This window comes from Salmo salar, chromosome ssa05, assembly GCF_905237065.1.
Source record: "Salmo salar chromosome ssa05, Ssal_v3.1, whole genome shotgun sequence".
Classification (NCBI taxonomy): domain Eukaryota; kingdom Metazoa; phylum Chordata; class Actinopteri; order Salmoniformes; family Salmonidae; genus Salmo; species Salmo salar.
Genome location: NC_059446.1, coordinates 38,357,010 through 38,379,505, shown reverse-complemented (window position 1 = coordinate 38,379,505; position 22,496 = coordinate 38,357,010). Strand labels below are relative to the sequence as shown.

General features: G+C 43.0%; 2 protein-coding genes across 12 annotated transcripts in view; both read right to left on the bottom strand.

Annotated features, from left to right (window-relative positions):
- The window catches only part of LOC106604876 (protocadherin gamma-C5), a 190,867-nt gene that overhangs the window by 116,849 nt on the left and 51,522 nt on the right, over nt 1-22,496 (bottom strand). The window contains exon 1 of one of the 11 annotated variants that reach the window (XM_045718191.1): nt 19,599-22,202. The exons of 4 other annotated variants lie outside the window; for them this stretch is intronic. In XM_045718191.1, the coding sequence (XP_045574147.1) occupies nt 19,599-22,034 (2,436 nt within the window). In that variant the 5' untranslated portion in view covers nt 22,035-22,202. Of the gene's footprint in view, nt 1-616; nt 3,247-5,600; nt 9,016-9,289; nt 11,932-19,598; nt 22,203-22,496 lie in introns of those variants that run through there. 6 more of the 11 variants (XM_045718188.1, XM_045718192.1, XM_045718208.1 and 3 more) reach the window with 6 other exon arrangements.
- Nucleotides 12,723-18,849, bottom strand: LOC123743228 (protocadherin beta-16-like). Its single transcript, XM_045719387.1, has 2 exons — nt 15,980-18,849; nt 12,723-13,547 (listed from the first exon to the last, which is right to left on the bottom strand). The coding sequence occupies exons 1-2, from the start codon at nt 18,611-18,613 to the stop codon at nt 12,723-12,725; spliced, it is 3,459 nt and encodes a 1,152-aa protein (XP_045575343.1). The 5' UTR covers nt 18,614-18,849.

The window sequence follows — 22,496 nt, the reverse complement described above, 5'->3', positions numbered from 1 at the left end:
ACGACCAGCGAGGCAAGTGGCAATAATTCGATAGCCTACTAAAACATGTCACCCTATTCAGTCAGCGCTAGATTGGAACGTGCGTAAACAATTTCCATGGATCCACCATCCAAACCATTATTGAACAATACGGTAAAATACCTATGTTGAGAGTTAGTTGAAATGAAAAGCAGTCAACACTAAAAGCCACCCTATAGTGACTTAATAAATACACAGTAGTTGGAACTAGGGAGAAAAGTGTAAGAGAACGTATCAGAACTCTGCTTCTATCATGACAGAATTTGCGGTGTCCACACAGAGTGGGGCTGAAACGGCCGAGTTATGAGAAAAAAAAGTAGGCATAATATAAAAAAACCAAATAATCAGAAAACATGTTAATGCTTCTATTGTAGCACTTGGTATTGCTACCCACAGTCCAAAACCGCTGGCAAAGGAATTCTATAAAACCCAAACTAACCGCAACAATACTTAACTGATTGACCCATATACTGTGATGACAAGAGAAATACTGAGTAAATGAACCTTAGGGCACAAAAGTTCAAAGAGTTACGAAGGAAAACTGAGAAGATGTATTCCAACCTAATGAGCAATACCATTAAAACTGCAACAGACTCACCTCCACCGGCGAGTCTGGTTCATCCAGGATGTTCTTTTCGTTCTGCATCCGCTGCATCGTCCCTGTAGAACTGGGGTCCATTATCAGTACGTTCTGACTACAGGGTCTGGTGAACTGACAGTCACTCTTTCTGGAGTCAGTCGTCCTGCACACCTCGTAATTGTACACGTGCTGTAGAGTTCCTGTCCCCAAAGTGTCTGCGTAACGCGGTGGATAATACGGAATAACCGGGAGGTTGGAATGATAGAGGATGCGAGACTGTCTCCATCTGTATATTTTCACTGATATAATAACCACTAAACATGTGATGAACAGAAATGAGACTACAGCCAAAGCCAAGACTAAGTAAAAAGTCAGGTTGTCGTTGTACTCCTTGTCGTGCGTAAAGTCAGTGAACTCCGAGAGCACTTCAGGGAAGCTGTCCGCCACCGCCACGTTAACATTGACTGTAGCTGAACGAGAGGGCTGCCCGTTGTCCTCCACTACAACAGTGAGCCTTTGTTTCACAGCATCTTTATCATTCACTTGGCGTATAGTTCTTATTTCTCCATTCTGTAAGCCCACTTCAAACAGCGCTCTGTCTGTCGCTTTCTGCAGTTTATACGAGAGCCAGGCATTCTGTCCAGAGTCCACATCAACAGCCACCACTTTAGTAACAAGATAGCCCACATCTGCTGAACGAGGCACCATTTCAGCCACCAGAGAGCTGCTAGTCTGGACTGGGTACAGAACCTGAGGCGCGTTGTCGTTCTGATCTTGGATGAAGATGATGACAGTCACATTGCTACTGAGTGGAGGAGAGCCTCCATCCTGCGCCTTAACCACGAGTCTTAGTTGTTTCATTTGTTCATAATCAAAGGAGCGCACCGCGTGTATGACCCCACTCTCTGCGTTTACGGAAACATAAACAGACACAGGAGTCCCGCTGACATCAGAATCCTCTAGAATATAGGAAATACGGGCATTTTGATTAGAATCCGTGTCTTTAGCTGTAACAGTAAATATAGAGACGCCTGGAGAGTTATTCTCTGCGATATAAGAGTTGTACACGCCATGTGGAAACACTGGGGCGTTGTCATTGACGTCGGACACCTTCAGGTGAAAGGTTCTCTTACTTGAGAGAGGAGGCGACCCTGCGTCCGTGGCGACTACAGTGATGTTATATTCTGACACGCTCTCACGGTCTAAAACAGCGCCTGTTACCAAGGTGTAGTAATTTCTTACATTAGATTTTATATTGAAAGGAATATTTTGGTCCAGGCTGCAGCTAACCTGACAATTTTCACCTGAATCAAGATCTTTCACATGAATAATACCAATGGTTGTACCGAGTGGCGAATCTTCAGAGACCGGACTAGTGAACGACATGACGCTGATTACAGGGACATTATCGTTGACATCTATTACATCGACAACAACTTTACTGGAGTCAGTCAATCCACCTTGGTCTGTGGCTTCGATACTCACTTCGTATTTCTTGTCTTTTTCATAATCTAACTGTCCCACAAGCGATATAAAGCCAGTGGTCTTGTCAATATCAAACACATTGTCCACATTGTTTTGCATTTTTGAAAGAGAATAATGTACTAAACCATTCAATCCACCGTCTGCATCGCTGGCATTTACCGTTGTAATATAGGTGCCTTTCGGTACATTTTCCATCACAGTAGCCCTGTACACTGACTGGTTAAACACAGGCGCATTATCATTGGCATCTAGGACAGTGATCTCTATATTTACTGAGCCAGATCTCTGTGGATTTCCACCGTCTACAGCGATTAGCTTTAGAGAGAGACGAGGATGCTCCTCTCTGTCTAACGACTTCTGGAGCACCATTTCTGCATATCTTTTTCCATGTGCATTTGAATGTTGTTTGACAACGAAATGATCATTCGGTGTTAGAATGTAATTTTGTAAAGCATTAGATCCTACATCCGGGTCATCCGCAGTTGCTAGGGTAAAGCGCGCCCCCACAGAAGCAGATTCACTGATTTTCAATTCTAAATCGTTCTGTTGAAATGTGGGCGCATTATCATTAACGTCTAATATTTCTACAGTGACGAGGTGCAGTTCCATCGGATTCTCTAGAATCATTTCGAAGCTGAAGCTACACGGTGTGACGTCGCCACAAAGCTGCTCTCGGTCTATTCTCTCGCTCACGACTAGAATCCCTTTGTCTGTCTTCAGCTCTGTGTACTGAACGCTTTCTCCGGTCACGATACGGGCCCGGCCCGCCCGGAGCCGTTTCAAATCTAACCCCAGGTCTTGAGCTACGTTACCGATAAGAGAGCCTTTCTTCATCTCCTCCGGAATGGAATACCGGATTTGGCCACTGATAATATGACTGAAATACAGGAGTAAAACAAGAACTTGCCACCGCAGTCCAAAACACGAACGCCATCTTACGCATTTATGTTGAAGGAATCCATCGGAAGCCATAGCCAACAATGAATTGATCCCACAAAAATATTCCTTATACTGTATCCTCAAACGGGAAAGACAAGAGTGTTAGTCGATGTATAATATTAAATAAGCATATTTGAGCCGTCCTCTTGTGGTATCTGTAATCCACCTACACGTGTGGAGAGTGAGCTTGTCTCAGTCGCGCCCCGCCTCGTATGAAGTGCAGATAGTCTCTCCCTCTCCTCTGCTAGAGCGCAGTGATATGGGAGGGGACTCCTTCTGATTGACAACACTGGACAGAAATCATTTCACTGATCAACAGCGGCCCGCAGAGTCTAAAACATGAACACTAGATGAAATTTGAATTAAAAAAAGGTAGAAATATTTCAACACAACTGTCTTCCCATATAGTAGCAAGTAGATGAACACTGTGCAATGTAAAATCGAAATAAATGCAACGTTAAATCACTATAATACTATGATGACCAGCAAGGCAAACAGCAATAATTTGATACTAAAACATGGCACCTTATCCTCTCAGCCAAAGATTGGAACGTGCGTAAAAGCATGTCCATGGATACTCACTCTAAATCATTATTGAACAACACAGCAACATATTAATGTTGAGAATTATTTGACACATGACAAGCCGTTAACACTGCTTAAGCGACTTCAGTGACTCTATTTTGACTTAATCAAAACATAGCAGTTGGAAGAAGAGAGAGCAGTGCGATAGAGCCGAGCAGACCTTTGCCGCTATCATGACAGAAGAGGCGCTGTCCACACAGAGTGGCACTGAAACGGTCTTGCAGTGCTACTTTATTGCATGTGTAGTACATATGATTAAAAGAAAATCATCAGGCATACTATGAAAGTCAAAACTAACCAGAAAATAAGTAGTTGCTTGTATTGTAGCACTTATGCGATAACTTCGGAACAACAATTCTAAGAACTCAGATGGAAATGATATTCAATAAAAGCCCAACAATACGTAACACTGACGTGCCCATACTGTTGACTAGAGAAATATGAAGTAAATGAACCTTAACCTGTTTGGGATAGGGGGCAGTATTTTCACGGCCGAATAAAAAACGTACCCGATTTAATCTGGTTACTACTCCTGCCCAAAAACTAGAATATGCATATAATTAGTAGATTTGGATAGAAAACACTCTGAAGTTTCTAAAACTGTTTGAATGGTGTCTGTGAGTATAACAGAACTCATATGGCAGGCCAAAACCTGAGAAGATTCCATACAGGAAGTGCCCTGTCTGACAATTTGTTGTCCTTCTAGGGCATCTCTATCAAAAATACAGCATCTCTGCTGTAACGTGACATTTTCTAAGGCTTCCATTGGCTCTCAGAAGGCGCCAGAAAGCGGAATGACGTCTCTGCAGTCTGGGCGAAAAAAAGCAGGAGTTTTTGTGAGTGGTCAGGCAGGGAACAATGACAGTGGAGTGCGCGTGCACGAGACGACTCCATGTTTTTCTTTCAGTCTATGAATGAACATAATGTTTCCCGGTTGGAATATTATCGCTATTTTATGAGAAAAATAGCATAAACATTTATTTTAAACAGCGTTTGACATGCTTCGAAGTACGGTAATGGAATATTTTGAATTTTTTTGTCACAAAATGCGCCCGCGCGTCACCCTTCGGATACTGACATGAACGCACAAACAAAACGGAGCTATTTGGATATAACTATGGATTATTTCGAACCAAAACAACATTTGTTGTTGAAGTAGAAGTCCTGGGAGTGAATTCTGACGAAGAACAGCAAAGGTAATCCAATTTTTCTTATAGTAAATCTGAGTTTGGTGAGCACCAAACTTGGTGGGTGTCAAATTAGCTAGCCTGTGACGGCCGAGCTATCTACTCAGAATATTGCAAAATGTGCTTTCGCCAAAAAGCTATTTTAAAATCTGACACCACAATTGCATAAAGGAGTTCTGTATCTATAGTTCTTAAAATAATTGTTATGTTTTTTGTAAACGTTTATCGTGAGTAATTTAGTAAAATCACCGGAAGTTTGCGGTGGGTATGCTAGTTCTGAACATCACATGCTATTGTAAAAAGCTGGTTTTTGATATAAATATGAACTTGATTGAACAAAACATGCATGTATTGTATAACATAATGTCCTAGGAGTGTCATCTGATGAAGATCATCAGAGGTTAGTGCTGCATTTAGCTGTGGTTTTGGTTTTTGTGACATATATGCTTGCTTTGAAAATGGCTGAGTAATTTATTTTTGGTAGGGTACTCTCCTGACATAATCTAATGTTTTGCTTTCGCTGTAAAGCCTATTTGAAATCGGACAATGTGGTTAGATTAACGAGAGTCTTGTCTTTAAAATGGTGTAAAATAGTCATATGTTTGAGAAATTGAAGTTATAGCATTTTTAAGGTATTTGTATTTCACGCCACGCCCTACCATTGGATATTGCTGAGGCGTTCCGCTAGCGGAACATCTGTCCCTGACAGGTTTAAGGCACAAAAGTTAAAATAGTTACAAAGGATATACTGTGAAGATATATTCCAAACCCAAAGAGCAATACCATTTAAACTCCAATTAACTCACCTCTAATGGAGAGTCTGGTTCATCCAGGATGTTCTTTTCGTTCTGCATCCGCTGCATCGTCCCTGTAGAACTGGGGTCCATTATCAGTACGTTCTGACTACAGGGTCTGGCGAACTGACAGTCACTCTTTCTGGAGTCAGTCGTCCTGCACACCTCGTAATTGTACACGTGCTGTAGAGTTCCTGTCCCCAAAGTGTCTGCGTAACGCGGTGGATAATACGGAATAACCGGGAGGTTGGAATGATAGAGGATGCGAGACTGTCTCCATCTGTATATTTTCACTGATATAATAACCACTAAACATGTGATGAACAGAAATGAGACTACAGCCAAAGCCAAGACTAAGTAAAAAGTCAGGTTGTCATTGTACTCCTTGTCGTGCGTAAAGTCAGTGAACTCCGAGAGCACTTCAGGGAAGCTGTCCGCCACCGCCACGTTAACATTGACTGTAGCTGAACGAGAGGGCTGCCCGTTGTCCTCCACTACAACAGTGAGCCTTTGTTTCACAGCATCTTTATCATTGACTTGGCGTATGGTTCTTATTTCTCCATTCTGTAAGCCCACTTCAAACAGCGCCCTGTCTGTCGCTTTCTGCAGTTTATACGAGAGCCAGGCATTCTGTCCAGAGTCCACATCAACAGCCACCACTTTAGTAACAAGATAGCCCACATCTGCTGAACGAGGCACCATTTCAGCCACCAGAGAGCTGCTAGTCTGGACTGGGTACAGAACCTGAGGCGCGTTGTCATTCTGGTCCTGGATAAGGATATTGACAGTCACATTGCTACTGAGTGGAGGAGAGCCTCCATCCTGCGCCTTAACCACGAGTCTTAGTTGTTTCATTTGTTCATAATCAAAGGAGCGCACCGCGTGTATGACCCCACTCTCTGCGTTTACGGAAACATAAACAGACACAGGAGTCCCGCTGACATCAGAATCCTCTAGAATATAGGAAATACGGGCATTTTGATTAGAATCCGTGTCTTTAGCTGTAACAGTAAATATAGAGACGCCTGGAGAGTTATTCTCTGCGATATAAGAGTTGTACACGCCATGTGGAAACACTGGGGCGTTGTCATTGACGTCGGACACCTTCAGGTGAAAGGTTCTTCTACTTGAGAGAGGAGGCGACCCTGCGTCCGTGGCGACTACAGTGATGTTATATTCTGACACGCTCTCACGGTCTAAAACAGCGTCGGTTACCAAGGTGTAGTAATTTCTTACATTGGATTTGATCTTGAACGGAATGTTTTGGTCCAGGCTGCAGCTAACCTGTCCATTTTCACCCGAATCGACATCTTTAACGTTGATAATACCAATAGTTGTACCGGGAGGAGAGTCTTCAGACATTGGACTAGTGAATGACATCACGCTAATCACAGGTGCATTGTCGTTAACGTCAATGACCTCAACAATAACTTTACTCGAATCTGTTAAACCTCCCTGATCTTTAGCTTCAATCCGTAATTCGTATTTTTTGTCTTTTTCATAATCTATCAGGCCTGCAACTGACAGTATCCCAGTGTTTTCATTTATATTCAATACATCTGCTACATTTCCCTTCAGGTTAGACAGCGAATACGTTATATAGCCATTAGAACCACTGTCTGCATCAGACGCGTTTACAGTGGTAATATAGGTGTCTTTTGGAGCGTTTTCCATCACAGTAGCCCTGTACACTGACTGGTTAAACACAGGCGCATTGTCATTGACATCTAGGACAGTGATCTCTATATTTACTGAGCCAGATCTCTGTGGATTTCCACCGTCTACAGCGATTAGCTTTAGAGAGAGACGAGGATGCTCCTCTCTGTCTAACGGTTTCTGAAGAATCATTTCAGCGTATTTACTACCGTCTGGATTTGCATGTTGCTTGAGGGCAAAGTTATCATTCGGGGTTAAAACATAATTTTGTAGACTGTGAACTCCTACATCGGGATCTTCTGCATTTTCTAGCACAAAGCGCGCACCGAGGATAGCCGACTCGCTTATTTCCAATTTAACATCCGTTTTCTTAAATATCGGAGGATGATCATTAACATCTAAGACTTCTATAGTTATGTGATGGAGCTCCATCGGATTTTCTAGAATGATTTCGAAGCTAAAGCTACACGGTGTGACGTCGCCACAAAGCTGCTCTCGGTCTATTCTCTCACTCACGACTAGAATCCCTTTGTCTGTCTTCAGCTCCGTGTACTGAATGCTTTCTCCGGTCACGATACGAGCCCTGCCCGCTCGGAGCCGTTTCAAATCTAACCCCAGGTCTTGAGCTACGTTACCGATAAGAGAGCCTTTCTTCATCTCCTCCGGAATGGAATACCGGATTTGTCCACTGACAATGTGATTGAGATGCAGGAGAAAAATAAGTACTTGCCAACGCAGTCCACAACACAAACGCCATTTTACACATTTAGGTTGAAGGAATCCTTCCAATGCCATAGCCAACAAAGAATGAATCCAATACAAAAATGTATTATACTGTATCCTCAGAAACAAAGAAAAAAATTTAAGACTGATATTCGACCTATTCTTTCAAACCTGGCTATTTTCAGAGTCTCCTTTTGTTATCTGTAACATCGATCAGAGCCGAGTGTTTCTCTGTCGCGCCCCGCATCGTATGAAGCGCAGTCTCTCCCTCTCCTCTGGTAGAGCGCAGTGATAGGGGAGTTAACTCCACTGACTGACAACACTGGACAGAAATTGTTTCACTGATCAACAGCGGCCCTCAGAGTCTAAAACCTGAACACCAGATTATATTTGAATTCCTAAAAAGGTAGAAATATTTCAACACTTTAGAGCACAACTGTCTTCCCATATAGTAGCAAGTAGATGAACACTGTGCAAGGTAAAATCGAAATAAATGCAACGTTCAATCACTATAATACTATGATGACCAGCAAGGCAAACAGCAATAATTTGATACTAAAACATGGCACCTTATCCTCTCAGCCAAAGATTGGAACGTGCGTAAAAGCATGTCCATGGATACTCACTCTAAATCATTATTGAACAACACAGCAACATATTAATGTTGAGAATTTTTGGACAAATGACAACCAATTAACACTGCTTGAGCGACTCTTTAGTGAATCTATATGGACTTCATCAAAACACAGCAGTTGGAAGAAAGGGTCCTCTGCTGCTATCATGACAGAAGAGGCGCTGTCCATACAGATTGGTGCTGAAATCATCAGGGTTAATATGAAAGCCAAAACTAACCAGAAAACAAGTAACTGCTTCTGCTGTATTCGAAACCACAGTCAGCTGACAATGACAATCAATAAAAAACAAAGCTGACCACAACAATATGTAAAAGCTGTTATGCCCATACTTTTAACTAGACAAATACTGACTAAATTAACCTTAAGGCAATATAGATGTAGGATCTTTATTTGAGCCAATTTGCTACAGCAGGATAATAATCCGGCAGAAACAGGACATTTGAACTATTGTGTGGATTATGATTAATAAAACATGTTTTGGGATTGATACACTTAAAAAAAAAGAAGTAAATTACAAACTTTAGAAGATCTTTTAAACCTCAAATACACTACAAGAAAGTTGTCCTGCAACAGTGTGAGCAGATCAAATGAAGATTCTACATCTGCAGCTAAAATTGTTACAAAGGACATGATGTAAAGATGTATTCCAACCGAATGAGCAATACCATTTCAACTCCACAGACTCACCTCTAGTGGGGAGTCTGGTTCATCCAGGATGTTCTTTTCGTTCTGCATCCGCTGCATCGTCCCTGTAGAACTGGGGTCCATTATCAGTACGTTCTGACTACAGGGTCTGGCGAACTGACAGTCACTCTTTCTGGAGTCAGTCGTCCTGCACACCTCGTAATTGTACACGTGCTGTAGAGTTCCTGTCCCCAAAGTGTCTGCGTAACGCGGTGGATAATACGGAATAACCGGGAGGTTGGAATGATAGAGGATGCGAGACTGCCTCCATCTGTATATTTTCACTGATATAATAACCACTAAACACGTGATGAACAGAAATGAGACTACAGCCAAAGCCAAGACTAAGTAAAAAGTCAGATTGTCATTGTACTCCTTGTCGTGCGTAAAGTCAGTGAACTCCGAGAGCACTTCAGGGAAGCTGTCCGCCACCGCCACGTTAACATTGACTGTAGCTGAACGAGAGGGCTGCCCGTTGTCCTCCACTACAACAGTGAGCCTTTGTTTCACAGCATCTTTATCATTGACTTGGCGTATAGTTCTTATTTCTCCATTCTGTAAGCCCACTTCAAACAGCGCCCTGTCTGTCGCTTTCTGCAGTTTATACGAGAGCCAGGCATTCTGTCCAGAGTCCACATCAACAGCCACCACTTTAGTAACAAGATAGCCCACATCTGCTGAACGAGGCACCATTTCAGCCACCAGGGAGCTGCTAGTCTGGACTGGGTACAGAACCTGAGGCGCGTTGTCGTTCTGATCTTGGATGAAGATGATGACAGTCACATTGCTACTGAGTGGAGGAGAGCCTCCATCCTGCGCCTTAACCACGAGTCTTAGTTGTTTCATTTGTTCATAATCAAAGGAGCGCACCGCGTGTATGACCCCACTCTCTGCGTTTACGGAAACATAAACAGACACAGGAGTCCCGCTGACATCAGAATCCTCTAGAATATAGGAAATACGGGCATTTTGATTAGAATCCGTGTCTTTAGCTGTAACAGTAAATATAGAGACGCCCGGAGAGTTATTCTCTGCGACATAAGAGTTGTACACTACCTGTGGAAACACTGGTGCGTTGTCGTTGACGTCGGACACCTTCAGGTGAAAGGTTCTTCTACTTGAGAGAGGAGGCGACCCTGCGTCCGTGGCGACTACAGTGATGTTATATTCTGACACGCTCTCACGGTCTAAAACAGCGCCTGTTACCAAGGTGTAGTAATTTCTTACATTGGATTTTATATTGAATGGAATGTTTTGGTCTATGCTACAGCTCACCTGTCCGTTTTCACCCGAGTCAAGGTCTTTAACATTGATAATTCCGATGGTTGTACCGTGAGGTGAATCTTCAGAGATTGGACTGGTGAACGACATGACACTTATTACAGGCTCGTTGTCGTTTACATCAATTACCTCAACAATTACTTTGCTCGAATCAGTCAAGCCACCTTGGTCTGTGGCATCTATTCGAATTTCGTATTTCTTATATTTTTCATAATCTATTTCCCCTAACACGGAAATAACACCAGTGTTTGCATCAATAGTGAAGGTTTCGGAAACTGTGCCTTTTAAATTAGAAAACATGTACGATATATAGCCATTGGAACCACTGTCGGCATCACTGGCATTCACGGTGGTGATATAGGTGCTTTTCGGTGCGTTTTCCATCACAGTAGCCCTGTACACTGACTGGTTAAACACAGGCGCATTATCATTGGCATCTAGGACAGTGATCTCTATATTTACTGAGCCAGATCTCTGTGGATTTCCACCGTCTACAGCGATTAGCTTTAAAGAGAGACGAGGATTCTCCTCTCTGTCTAACGGTTTCTGGAGAACCATCTCAGCGTATTTAGTACCGTCAGGATTTGTATGTTGTTTTAGGACAAAATTATCATTCGGTGTTAGAATGTAATTTTGTAAGGCGTTAAGGCCTACATCAGGGTCATCTGCAGTTGCTAGGACAAAGCGCGCCCCTGCAGAAGCAGATTCGCTGATTTTCAATTGTATATCGTTCTGTTGAAACACGGGAGCATTATCATTAACGTCTAATATTTCTACAGTGACGAGGTGCAGTTCCATCGGATTCTCTAGAATTATTTCGAAGCTGAAGCTACAAGGTGTGACGTCGCCACAAAGCTGCTCTCGGTCTATTCTCTCGCTCACGACTAGAATCCCTTTGTCTGTCTTCAGCTCTGTGTACTGAATGCTTTCTCCGGTCACGATACGGGCCCGGCCCGAATTTAGCCTTTTAAAATCTAACCCCAGGTCTTGAGCTACGTTACCGATAAGAGAGCCTTTCTTCATCTCCTCCGGAATGGAATACCGGATTTGGGAACTCACAGTATGACTGAGATACAGAAGAGAAACCAGTACTTGCCATCGCAGTCCACAACACATACGCCATCTTATGCATTTAGGTTGAAGGAATCTTTCAAATTCCATAGCCAACAAAATAAATCCAACACGAAAATTCCTTACACTGTATCCGTAAATGGGGAGCAAAGAGAAGGATAGTAGTCGACGTATTATCTTAATCCAGTCTATTTGAACCGTCCTCGTATTTGTAATCTACATGTATGAACCAGAACGAGTGTCTCTCTGTCGCACCGCCTAGTGTGAAGCGCAGTCTCTCCAGCTCCTCTGGTAGAGCGCAGTAATAGGGGAGTTAACTCCACTGACTGACAACACCGGACAGAAAACATTTCACTGACCAATAGCGGCCCTCAGAGTCCAAAACATGAACACCAGATGATATGTAAAAATATAGAACTGCACAGAAATGATTCAACACTTTCCAGCACTATTTTCTTTTCAAAACGTCACAAATAAAAACACTGTGGTATGTGCAATCGAAATAAATGCACAGTTCAATTACTAAAATACTATGACCAGAAGGGAAGTAGTAGCCTCATCATTTAATAGTAAAACACGCCAGCCTATCTTCTCAGCCCCAGATTGGATCGTGCGTAAACATGCCAATGAAACAGCGGTCCAAACCATCAATTACAGCAAAACACTTGTTTTAAAAGTGATTTTGTTTGTTATATGACTAACTGTAAACATGGGTAAAATGTATAGTGACTCTTGATCCATATAAGGAAGTTGGAACCAGGCTCAGCATAGAGAGTGAGAGAGAGGAGAGCATACTGTTGCGCACTAAAAGTGGCGCGGTACACACGGAGGGGTGCTGCCATAGTCTTACAGCGATACAGCCTTACTTACTATTGTGGCGCTTAGCATTCATGATCACTTTGAAATAATTTCCCACCAACTCAACAGGCATATACGGCCAAAAGAAAGCCCATAAAGAATGCGTAGTAGCTGAATTAGCCCAGAAAGTAAGTAAGTCACAGAGGGAGCAAACCGAATAAATCCACACCGGAGCACAATTGAAAATTAATAGATACAGAGGACAGATTGCAGAGATTAACTCCAATTAACTCACCTCTAGTGGGGAGTCTGGTTCATCCAGGATGTTCTTTTCACTCTGCATCCGCTGCATCGTCCCTGTAGAACTGGGGTCCATTATCAGAACGTTCTGACTACAGGGTCTGGCGAACTGACAGTCACTCTTTCTGGAGTCAGTCGTCCTGCACACCTCGTAATTGTACACGTGCTGTAGAGTTCCTGTCCCCAAAGTGTCTGCGTAACGCGGTGGATAATACGGAATAACCGGGAGGTTGGAATGATAGAGGATGCGAGACTGTCTCCATCTGTATATTTTCACTGATATAATAACCACTAAACATGTGATGAACAGAAATGAGACTACAGCCAAAGCCAAGACTAAGTAAAGAGTCAGGTTGTCATTGTACTCCTTGTCGTGCGTAAAGTCAGTGAACTCCGAGAGCACTTCAGGGAAGCTGTCCGCCACCGCCACGTTAACATTGACTGTAGCTGAACGAGAGGGCTGCCCGTTGTCCTCCACTACAACAGTGAGCCTTTGTTTCACAGCATCTTTATCATTAACTTGGCGTATGGTTCTTATTTCTCCATTCTGTAAGCCCACTTCAAACAGCGCCCTGTCTGTCGCTTTCTGCAGTTTATACGAGAGCCAGGCATTCTGTCCAGAGTCCACATCAACAGCCACCACTTTAGTAACAAGATAGCCCACATCTGCTGAACGAGGCACCATTTCAGCCACCAGAGAGCTGCTAGTCTGGACTGGATACAGAACCTGAGGCGCGTTGTCGTTCTGGTCTTGAATTAATATGTTGATACTCACATTGCTACTGAGAGGAGGAGAGCCTCCATCTTGCGCCTTAACCACGAGTTTAAGCTGTTTAATTTGTTCATAATCAAAGGAACATGATGTATGTAAAACTCCTGTTTCAGAGTTAATTGATATATAAGTAGAGACTGGAGTTCCACTGATCTGCGTGTCCTCCAACAGGTACGATATTCTCGCGTTCTGATTCCAGTCAGAGTCCCGCGCGCTGACAGTAAATATGGGCATTCCAGGAGAGTTATTCTCTGTGACGTAAGCAGAGTAGGTGCCTTTGTCGAACAATGGAGCATTGTCATTTACATCAGAGATTTTAAGGTGTATTGTCCTGGCGCTGGAGAGAGGAGGTGAACCCGAGTCTGTCGCCTTTATGGTTATATTATATTCTGGCGTAGTCTCTCGGTCGAAAGCTGAATCTGTGATTACAGTATAATAGTTAGTCAATGAGGATTTGATCTTAAATGGGAGGTTGTTGTCAATTGAACACGTAACGTGACCATTTCTCTCCGAGTCAGCGTCTTTCACATTGATTATCGCTATAGTTGTTCCCAGCAGGGCATCTTCAGAAACAGGGCTGGAGAAAGACATGACGTTTATAACGGGAGAATTATCGTTGACGTCAACAATCTCGATTAAAACTTTACTGGAGTCGGTTAAACCTCCCTGGTCCATCGCCTCAATCATCATTTCATATTTCTTGTCTTTTTCATAATCTATTTTCCCTACAAGTGTCATTGTGCCAGTTGTCTCATCCATGTGAAATATGTCTGATTGGTGCTCTTTCAAGTTGGAAAAATAATATGTAATTAGCCCGTTAGATCCACTGTCTGCGTCACTGGCATTCACAGTTGTAATATAGGTGTCTTTTGGAGCGTTTTCCATCACAGTAGCCCTGTACACTGACTGGTTAAACACAGGCGCATTGTCATTGGCATCTAGGACAGTGATCTCTATATTTACTGAGCCAGATCTCTGTGGATTTCCACCGTCTACAGCGATTAGCTTTAAAGAGAGACGAGGATGCTCCTCTCTGTCTAACGGTTTCTGGAGGACCATCTCTGCATATTTACTACCGTCTGGATTTGCATGTTGTTTCAAAACGAAATTATCATTCGGCGTTAAAATATATTTCTGCAGACCATTGTTACCTACATCTGCGTCCTCGGCACTGGCCAACATAAAACGCGACCCGAGTATAACTGATTCACTTATCTCAAATTTGATTTCATTCTTTCGAAAAATAGGTGCATTATCATTAATATCAAGGATTTCAACAGTTACACGGTGGAGCTCCATCGGATTTTCGAGAATGATTTCGAAGCTGAAACTACACGGTGTGACGTCGCCACAAAGCTGCTCTCGGTCTATTCTCTCACTCACGACTAGAATCCCTTTGTCCGTCTTCAGCTCCGTGTACTGAATGCTTTCTCCGGTCACGATACGGGCCCTGCCCGCTCGGAGTCTTTTTAAATCTAACCCCAGGTCTTGAGCTACGTTACCGATAAGAGAGCCTTTCTTCATCTCCTCCGGAATGGAATACCGGATTTGACCACTGACAATATGACTGAAATGCAGTAGGAAAAAAAGTACTTGCCACCGCAGTCCACAGCACAAACTCCATTTTGCGCATCTAGGTTGGAGGAATCCTTCAGATACCATAGTCAACAAAGATAAATCCAACACGACTATTCCTTTCAGCCTACTGTATCCTCAAACGGTGAGAAAGGAGATTACTGACAGTGAAACTGTTATTTTAATCCAGGCTATTTCTTAGCGTATCTGTTTGAGCGAGTGATTCTCTGTTGTGCCCCGCCTCGTATGGAGCGCAGTCTCTCTTTCTACTCTGGAGCGCAGTGATAGGAGAGGCGGGGACGGGACTCTACTGACTGACTACATTGGACAGAAATTATTTCACTGATCAACAGCGGCACTCAGAGTCAAAAACATGAACACCAGATATGTGGACATATACAACTGGGTAGAAATGTTTCAAAATTGTACAGCACTGTACTGCTATCTATAATAATAATAAAAAAACGCCACGTACAACTACTAAAATAACGATGACCAACAGAGTGAACGGTAAACATTTGATTGTAAAACATGCCACCATATCATCTAAACCTTAGTTTAGATCGTGGGTAAAAATGTTCCATGGATAGGGCGCACAAAACCATTACTGAACAGTACGGCAACATGCAGACAGCATGTCGCACTGGTTGAGAGCACTTTGCTTGGTACAGAACTAGCTATAAAAACGGCTACACTGGCTCTATAGTGACTATTGAGCAAAAGACAGTAGTTTGAACGAGAGACAGTATACGCTGCCTGAGAGCGGAGCAGACCTCTGCTGCTCATGACAGAAGCAGCGCTGTCAGCACACAGTGGTGCTGAAATGCTCTTAAAGCGCAGGACTGTTCAAATTACACCATCGAACATAGAATTGTAAATTCAAAATCATAACAAACAAAAAAATCAGCAGGCATAGTATAAAATCCGAAGCTAATCAGAAATGATTTAGCCCTACACTGTACACTGTAGACTAGACATACACAATAAATTAACCTAAAGGCACCGAACGAAATAGTTGACATTTTCACAAAAGGCAATGTAGATAGAGATATATTCCAAGCCAATGTGCAATACCATTTAAACTCCAATAAACTCACCTCTAATGGAGAGTCTGGTTCATCCAGGATGTTCTTTTCGTTCTGCATCCGCTGCATCGTCCCTGTAGAACTGGGGTCCATTATCATTACGTTCTGACTATAGGGTCTGGTGAACTGACAGTCACTCTTTCTGGAGTCAGTCGTCCTGCACACCTCGTAATTGTACACGTGCTGTAGAGTTCCTGTCCCCAAAGTGTCTGCGTAACGCGGTGGATAATACGGAATAACCGGGAGGTTGGAATGATAGAGGATGCGAGACTGTCTCCATCTGTATATTTTCACTGATATAATAACCACTAAACACGTGATGAACAGAAATGAGACTACAGCCAAAGCCAAGACTAAGTAAAAAGTCAGGTTGTCATTGTACTCCTTGTCGTGCGTAAAGTCAGTGAACTCCGAGAGCACTTCAGGGAAGCTGTCCGCCACCGCCACGTTAACATTGACTGTAGCTGAACGAGAGGGCTGCCCGTTGTCCTCCACTACAACAGTGAGCCTTTGTTTCACAGCATCTTTATCAGTGACTTGGCGTATAGTTCTTATTTCTCCATTCTGTAAGCCCACTTCAAACAGCGCCCTGTCTGTCGCTTTCTGCAGTTTATACGAGAGCCAGGCATTCTGTCCAGAGTCCACATCAACAGCCACCACTTTAGTAACAAGATAGCCCACATCTGCTGAACGAGGCACCATTTCAGCCACCAGAGAGCTGCTAGTCTGGACTGGGTACAGAACCTGAGGCGCGTTGTCGTTCTGGTCCTGGATCATTATTTTCACAGTCACATTGCTACTGAGAGGAGGAGAGCCTCCATCTTGCGCCTTAACCACGAGTTTAAGCTGTTTTATTTGTTCATAATCAAAGGAGCGCACCGCATGTAAAACTCCTGTTTCAGAGTTAATTGATATATAAGTAGAGACTGGAGTTCCACTGATCTGCGTGTCCTCCAACAGGTACGATATTCTCGCGTTCTGATTCCAATCAGAGTCCCGCGCGCTGACAGTAAATATGGACATTCCAGGAGAGTTATTCTCTGTGACGTAAGCAGAGTATGAGCTCTGATGAAACAATGGAGCATTATCATTTACGTCAGATATTCTAAGGTGTAAAGTTCTGGCGCTGGAGAGAGGAGGCGAACCAGAATCTGTTGCTGTAATGGTTATGTTGTATTCTGGAGTCGTTTCTCTGTCAAAAGCTACATCTGAGATCAACGTATAATAACTACTTAGCGACGATTTTATCTTGAACGAGTTAGTATCTACAGAGCATGTAATCTGTCCGTTTCTCTCTGAATCGGCATCTTTAACGTTTACAACGGCAATCGTGGTTCCAGGAGAAGCATCTTCAGACACAGGGCTAGTGAAAGACATGACGTTTATGACTGGGGCATTGTCATTTATGTCAACTATTTCTATGACAACTTTACCGAGGTCTGTCAAGCCACCTTGGTCTTTGGCCTCAACTCTAATTTCATATTTGTTATCTTTTTCAAAATCGATTTGTCCAACAACAGATATCTTGCCAGTTGTCTCATCAATGTCAAATATATCTGCCAAGTTTTCTTTCAAATTCGAAAAATAATACATCACTATACCATTGGAACCACTGTCTGCGTCACTGGCATTCACGGTGGTGATATAGGTGTCTTTTGGAGCGTTTTCCATCACAGTAGCCCTGTACACTGACTGGTTAAACACAGGCGCATTATCATTGGCATCTAGGACAGTGATCTCTATATTTACTGAGCCAGACCTCTGCGGATTTCCACCGTCTACAGCGATTAGTTTGAGAGAGAGACGAGGATTCTCTTCTCTATCCAAAGGCTTTTGTAAAATCATTTCTGCAAATTTACTACCGTCAGGATTCGAATGTTGTTTCAGAACGAAATTGTCATTTTCAGTTAAAACATACTCCTGTAGTCCATTAACTCCCACATCGGGATCCTTTGCACTCTCCAGCACAAAACGAGAGCCAAGAGTAGCAGATTCGCTGATTTCAAATTTGATATGATTATTCTTAAAAACAGGTGAATGGTCATTTACATCCACAATTTCAACTGTAACACGATGTAATTCGATGGGATTTTCTAAAATAATTTCAAAGCTGAAGCTACACGGTGTGACGTCGCCACAAAGCTGCTCTCGGTCTATTCTCTCACTCACGACTAGAATCCCTTTGTCTGTCTTCAGCTCTGTGTACTGAATGCTTTCTCCGGTCACGATACGAGCCCTGCCCGCTCGGAGACGTTTCAAATCTAACCCCAGGTCTTGAGCTACGTTACCGATAAGAGAGCCTTTCTTCATCTCCTCCGGAATGGAATAACGGATTTGTCCACTGACAATATGACTGAAATACAGGAAAAAAATGAGTACCTGCCACCGTAGTCCACACAAACGCCATCTTACGCATTTAGGTTGAATGAATCCTTCATATTCCATAGCCAACAAATAATACAGTCCACAAGAATATTCCGTAAAGGGTATCCTCAGAAACAGTGAGCAAATACTAGTTGACGCTTCGATTCAATCTAGCCTATTTTCACTGTCCTTTTCTGATCTATGTTAATGGCTCAGAGCGAAAGTCTTTCTGTCGAGCCCCACCTCGTATGAAGCGCAGAGTCTCTCCCTTTCCTCTGCTAGAGCGCAGTGACAGGGGAGGGGACTCCACTGACTGACAACACTGGACAGAAATTATTTCACTGATCAACAGCGGCCCTCAGAGTCCAAAACATGTAAAAAAAAAAAAATGTACAGCTGTGTAGAAATTATTCAACATTGTCCAGCATTATTTTCTTTCCAAAATGTCACAATTAGAAGCACTGTGGTATGTGCATGAACAATCTATATACATGCCATGTCCAATTACTAAAATAAGACCAACAGGGAACATAGCCGAATCATTTGATACAGGAACATGAGAACATCCTCTAAGCCCGAGACTTGATCGTGCATAAAACTTTTCCATGGAACAACCGTCTGCTGAAAAATACAGTAAAATACCTGTATTGAGAGATTTTTGGTTGGTATAGGACTAACCCTAAACACACATGAAAAGGTATAGTGACACCTGATCAATTTAGACAGCAGTTGGAAAAGGTAAAGCAAACACTGCGTGAAAGAAGTGGCGCTGTCCATACAGTGTGGTTCTGAAATGGCAATTCAACGCTACATCCTTACTATTGTAGCACTTGATATTCTTGTTCAGTTCGAAGTCAGTCCCTACCAATTCAGCAGGAATACACAAGCCAAATCTAACAGTAAAACGCGTAGTAGCTGATATAAGTTTAACCCTACAGAGATGAGCAGAAAGAGAGCCAAACGAGTAAATTAGCCATGCACCAGAGCACAATAGATGCAAAAAGACACATTCCAGAAATGTATTCCAAAACAATGTGCTAAATTAGAAAATGTCCAATAAACTCACCTCTAGTGGGGAGTCTGGTTCATCCAATATGTTATTTTCAGTCTGCATCCGCTGCATCGTCCCTGTAGAACTGGGGTCCATTATCAGTACGTTCTGACTACAGGGTCTGGCGAACTGACAGTCACTCTTTCTGGAGTCAGTCGTCCTGCACACCTCGTAATTGTACACGTGCTGTAGAGTTCCTGTCCCCAAAGTGTCTGCGTAACGCGGTGGATAATACGGAATAACCGGGAGGTTGGAATGATAGAGGATGCGAGACTGTCTCCATCTGTATATTTTCACGGATATAATAACCACTAAACACGTGATGAACAGAAATGAGACTACAGCCAAAGCCAAGACTAAGTAAAAAGTCAGATTGTCATTGTACTCCTTGTCGTGCGTAAAGTCAGTGAACTCCGAGAGCACTTCAGGGAAGCTGTCCGCCACCGCCACGTTAACATTGACTGTAGCTGAACGAGAGGGCTGCCCGTTGTCCTCCACTACAACAGTGAGCCTTTGTTTCACAGCGTCTTTATCATTGACTTGGCGTATAGTTCTTATTTCTCCATTCTGTAATCCCACTTCAAACAGCGCCCTGTCTGTCGCTTTCTGCAGTTTATACGAGAGCCAGGCATTCTGTCCAGAGTCCACATCAACAGCCACCACTTTAGTAACAAGATAGCCCACATCTGCTGAACGAGGCACCATTTCAGCCATCAGAGAGCTGCTAGTCTGAACTGGGTACAGAACCTGAGGCGCGTTGTCGTTCTGATCTTGGATTAAAATGTTGACACTCACATTGCTACTGAGAGGAGGAGAGCCTCCATCTTGCGCCTTAACCACGAGTTTAAGCTGTTTTATTTGTTCATAATCAAAGGAGCGCACCGCATGTAAAACTCCTGTTTCAGAGTTAATTGATATATAAGTAGAGACTGGAGTTCCACTGATCTGCGTTTCCTCCAACAGGTACGATATTCTCGCGTTCTGATTCCAGTCAGAGTCCCGCGCGCTGACAGTAAATATGGACATTCCAGGAGAGTTATTCTCTGTAACGTAAGCAGAGTAGGGACCTTTATCGAACAATGGGGCATTGTCATTTACATCAGAGATTCTAAGGTGTAAAGTCCTGGCGCTGGAGAGAGGAGGCGAACCAGAATCTGTCGCTGTAATTGTTATGTTGTATTCTGGAGTCGTTTCTCTATCAAAACCTTTATCAGAGATCAAATTGTAATAACTAGTTAAGGATGATTTTATCTTGAACGGGAGGTTATCATCTATTGAGCATGTAATCTGTCCGTTTTTCTCTGAATCAGCGTCTTTGACGTTAATAACGGCTATCGTGGTGCCAGGAGGAGCATCTTCAGACACAGGGCTGGAGAAAGACATGACGTTTATAACTGGGGCGTTGTCATTTATGTCAAGAACTTCAATTACGACTTTACTAGAGTCTGTTAAACCACCCTGGTCTTTAGCCTCTACTCTAACCTCGTATTTCTTATCTTTCTCATAATCTACCTGTCCCGAAACAGATATGATTCCTGTTTTCTCGTCTATTATGAAAATATCAGCAATGCTCCCCTTCAACTTCGAAAAGCTATATGTGATTTGTCCATTTGTGCCACTGTCTGCATCGCTGGCGTTCACGGCTGTGATATAGGTGCCTTTTGGAGCGTTTTCCATCACAGTGGCCCTGTACACTGACTGGTTAAACACAGGCGCATTGTCATTGGCATCTAGGACAGTGATCTCTATATTTACTGAGCCAGATCTCTGCGGATTTCCACCGTCTACAGCGATTAGCTTTAAAGAGAGACGAGGATGCTCCTCTCTGTCTAACGGTTTCTGGAGGAACATCTCAGCATATTTACTACCGTCTGGATTCGCATGCTGTTTTAGAATGAAATTATCGTTCGGAGTTAAAACATAATTCTGTAGGGCGTTGAGCCCTACATCATTGTCCTCTGCACTTTCCAACAGAAATCGCGACCCAACGGTAGCCGATTCGCTGATTTCAAAATGTATATATTTATTTGGAAAAGCAGGAGCATGATCATTTACATCTAGAATCTCCACAGTAATACGATGGAGCTCAATAGGATTTTCTAGAATGATTTCGAAGCTGAAGCTACACGGTGTGACGTCGCCACAAAGCTGCTCTCGGTCTATTCTCTCGCTCACGACTAGAATCCCTTTGTCTGTCTTCAGCTCTGTGTACTGAATGCTTTCTCCGGTCACGATACGAGCCCTGCCCGCTCGGAGCCGTTTCAAATCTAACCCCAGGTCTTGAGCTACGTTACCGATAACAGAGCCTTTCTTCATCTCCTCCGGAATGGAATACCGGATTTGTCCACTGACAACATGACTAAAATACAGGACGAAAATCAGTACTTGCCACCATAGTCCACACAAACGCCATCTTAAGCATTTGGGTTGAAGGAATCCTTCAAATGCCATCGCTAACAAATAATAAATCCAACACGAATATTCCTTATACTGGATCCAGAGAAACGGTGAGGAAATAAGTAGATGTTTCGCTTTAACCTAGCCTCTTTTCACTATATCTTTCTTATATGTTGATCAGAGCGAGGGTGTCTGTGTCGCGCCCCGCCTCGTATGAAGCGTAGAGAGTTTTTCCCTCTCCTCTGGTAGAGCGCAATGATAGGGAGGGGACTCCACTGACTGACAACACTGGACAGAATTTATTTCACTGATCAACAGCGGCCCTCAGAGTCTAAAACATGAACACCAGATTATATTTGAACATGCAAAACCGTCCATAAATTATTTTAAACACTGGACAGTATTATTTGATTTCTAAAATAATTCAAAATCATATTGTCTTAATACTTATTTTTCTGGAATCTAAATAAATGCAGGTTTCATCTCTACAATGCTATGACCAACAAATGAAGCAAA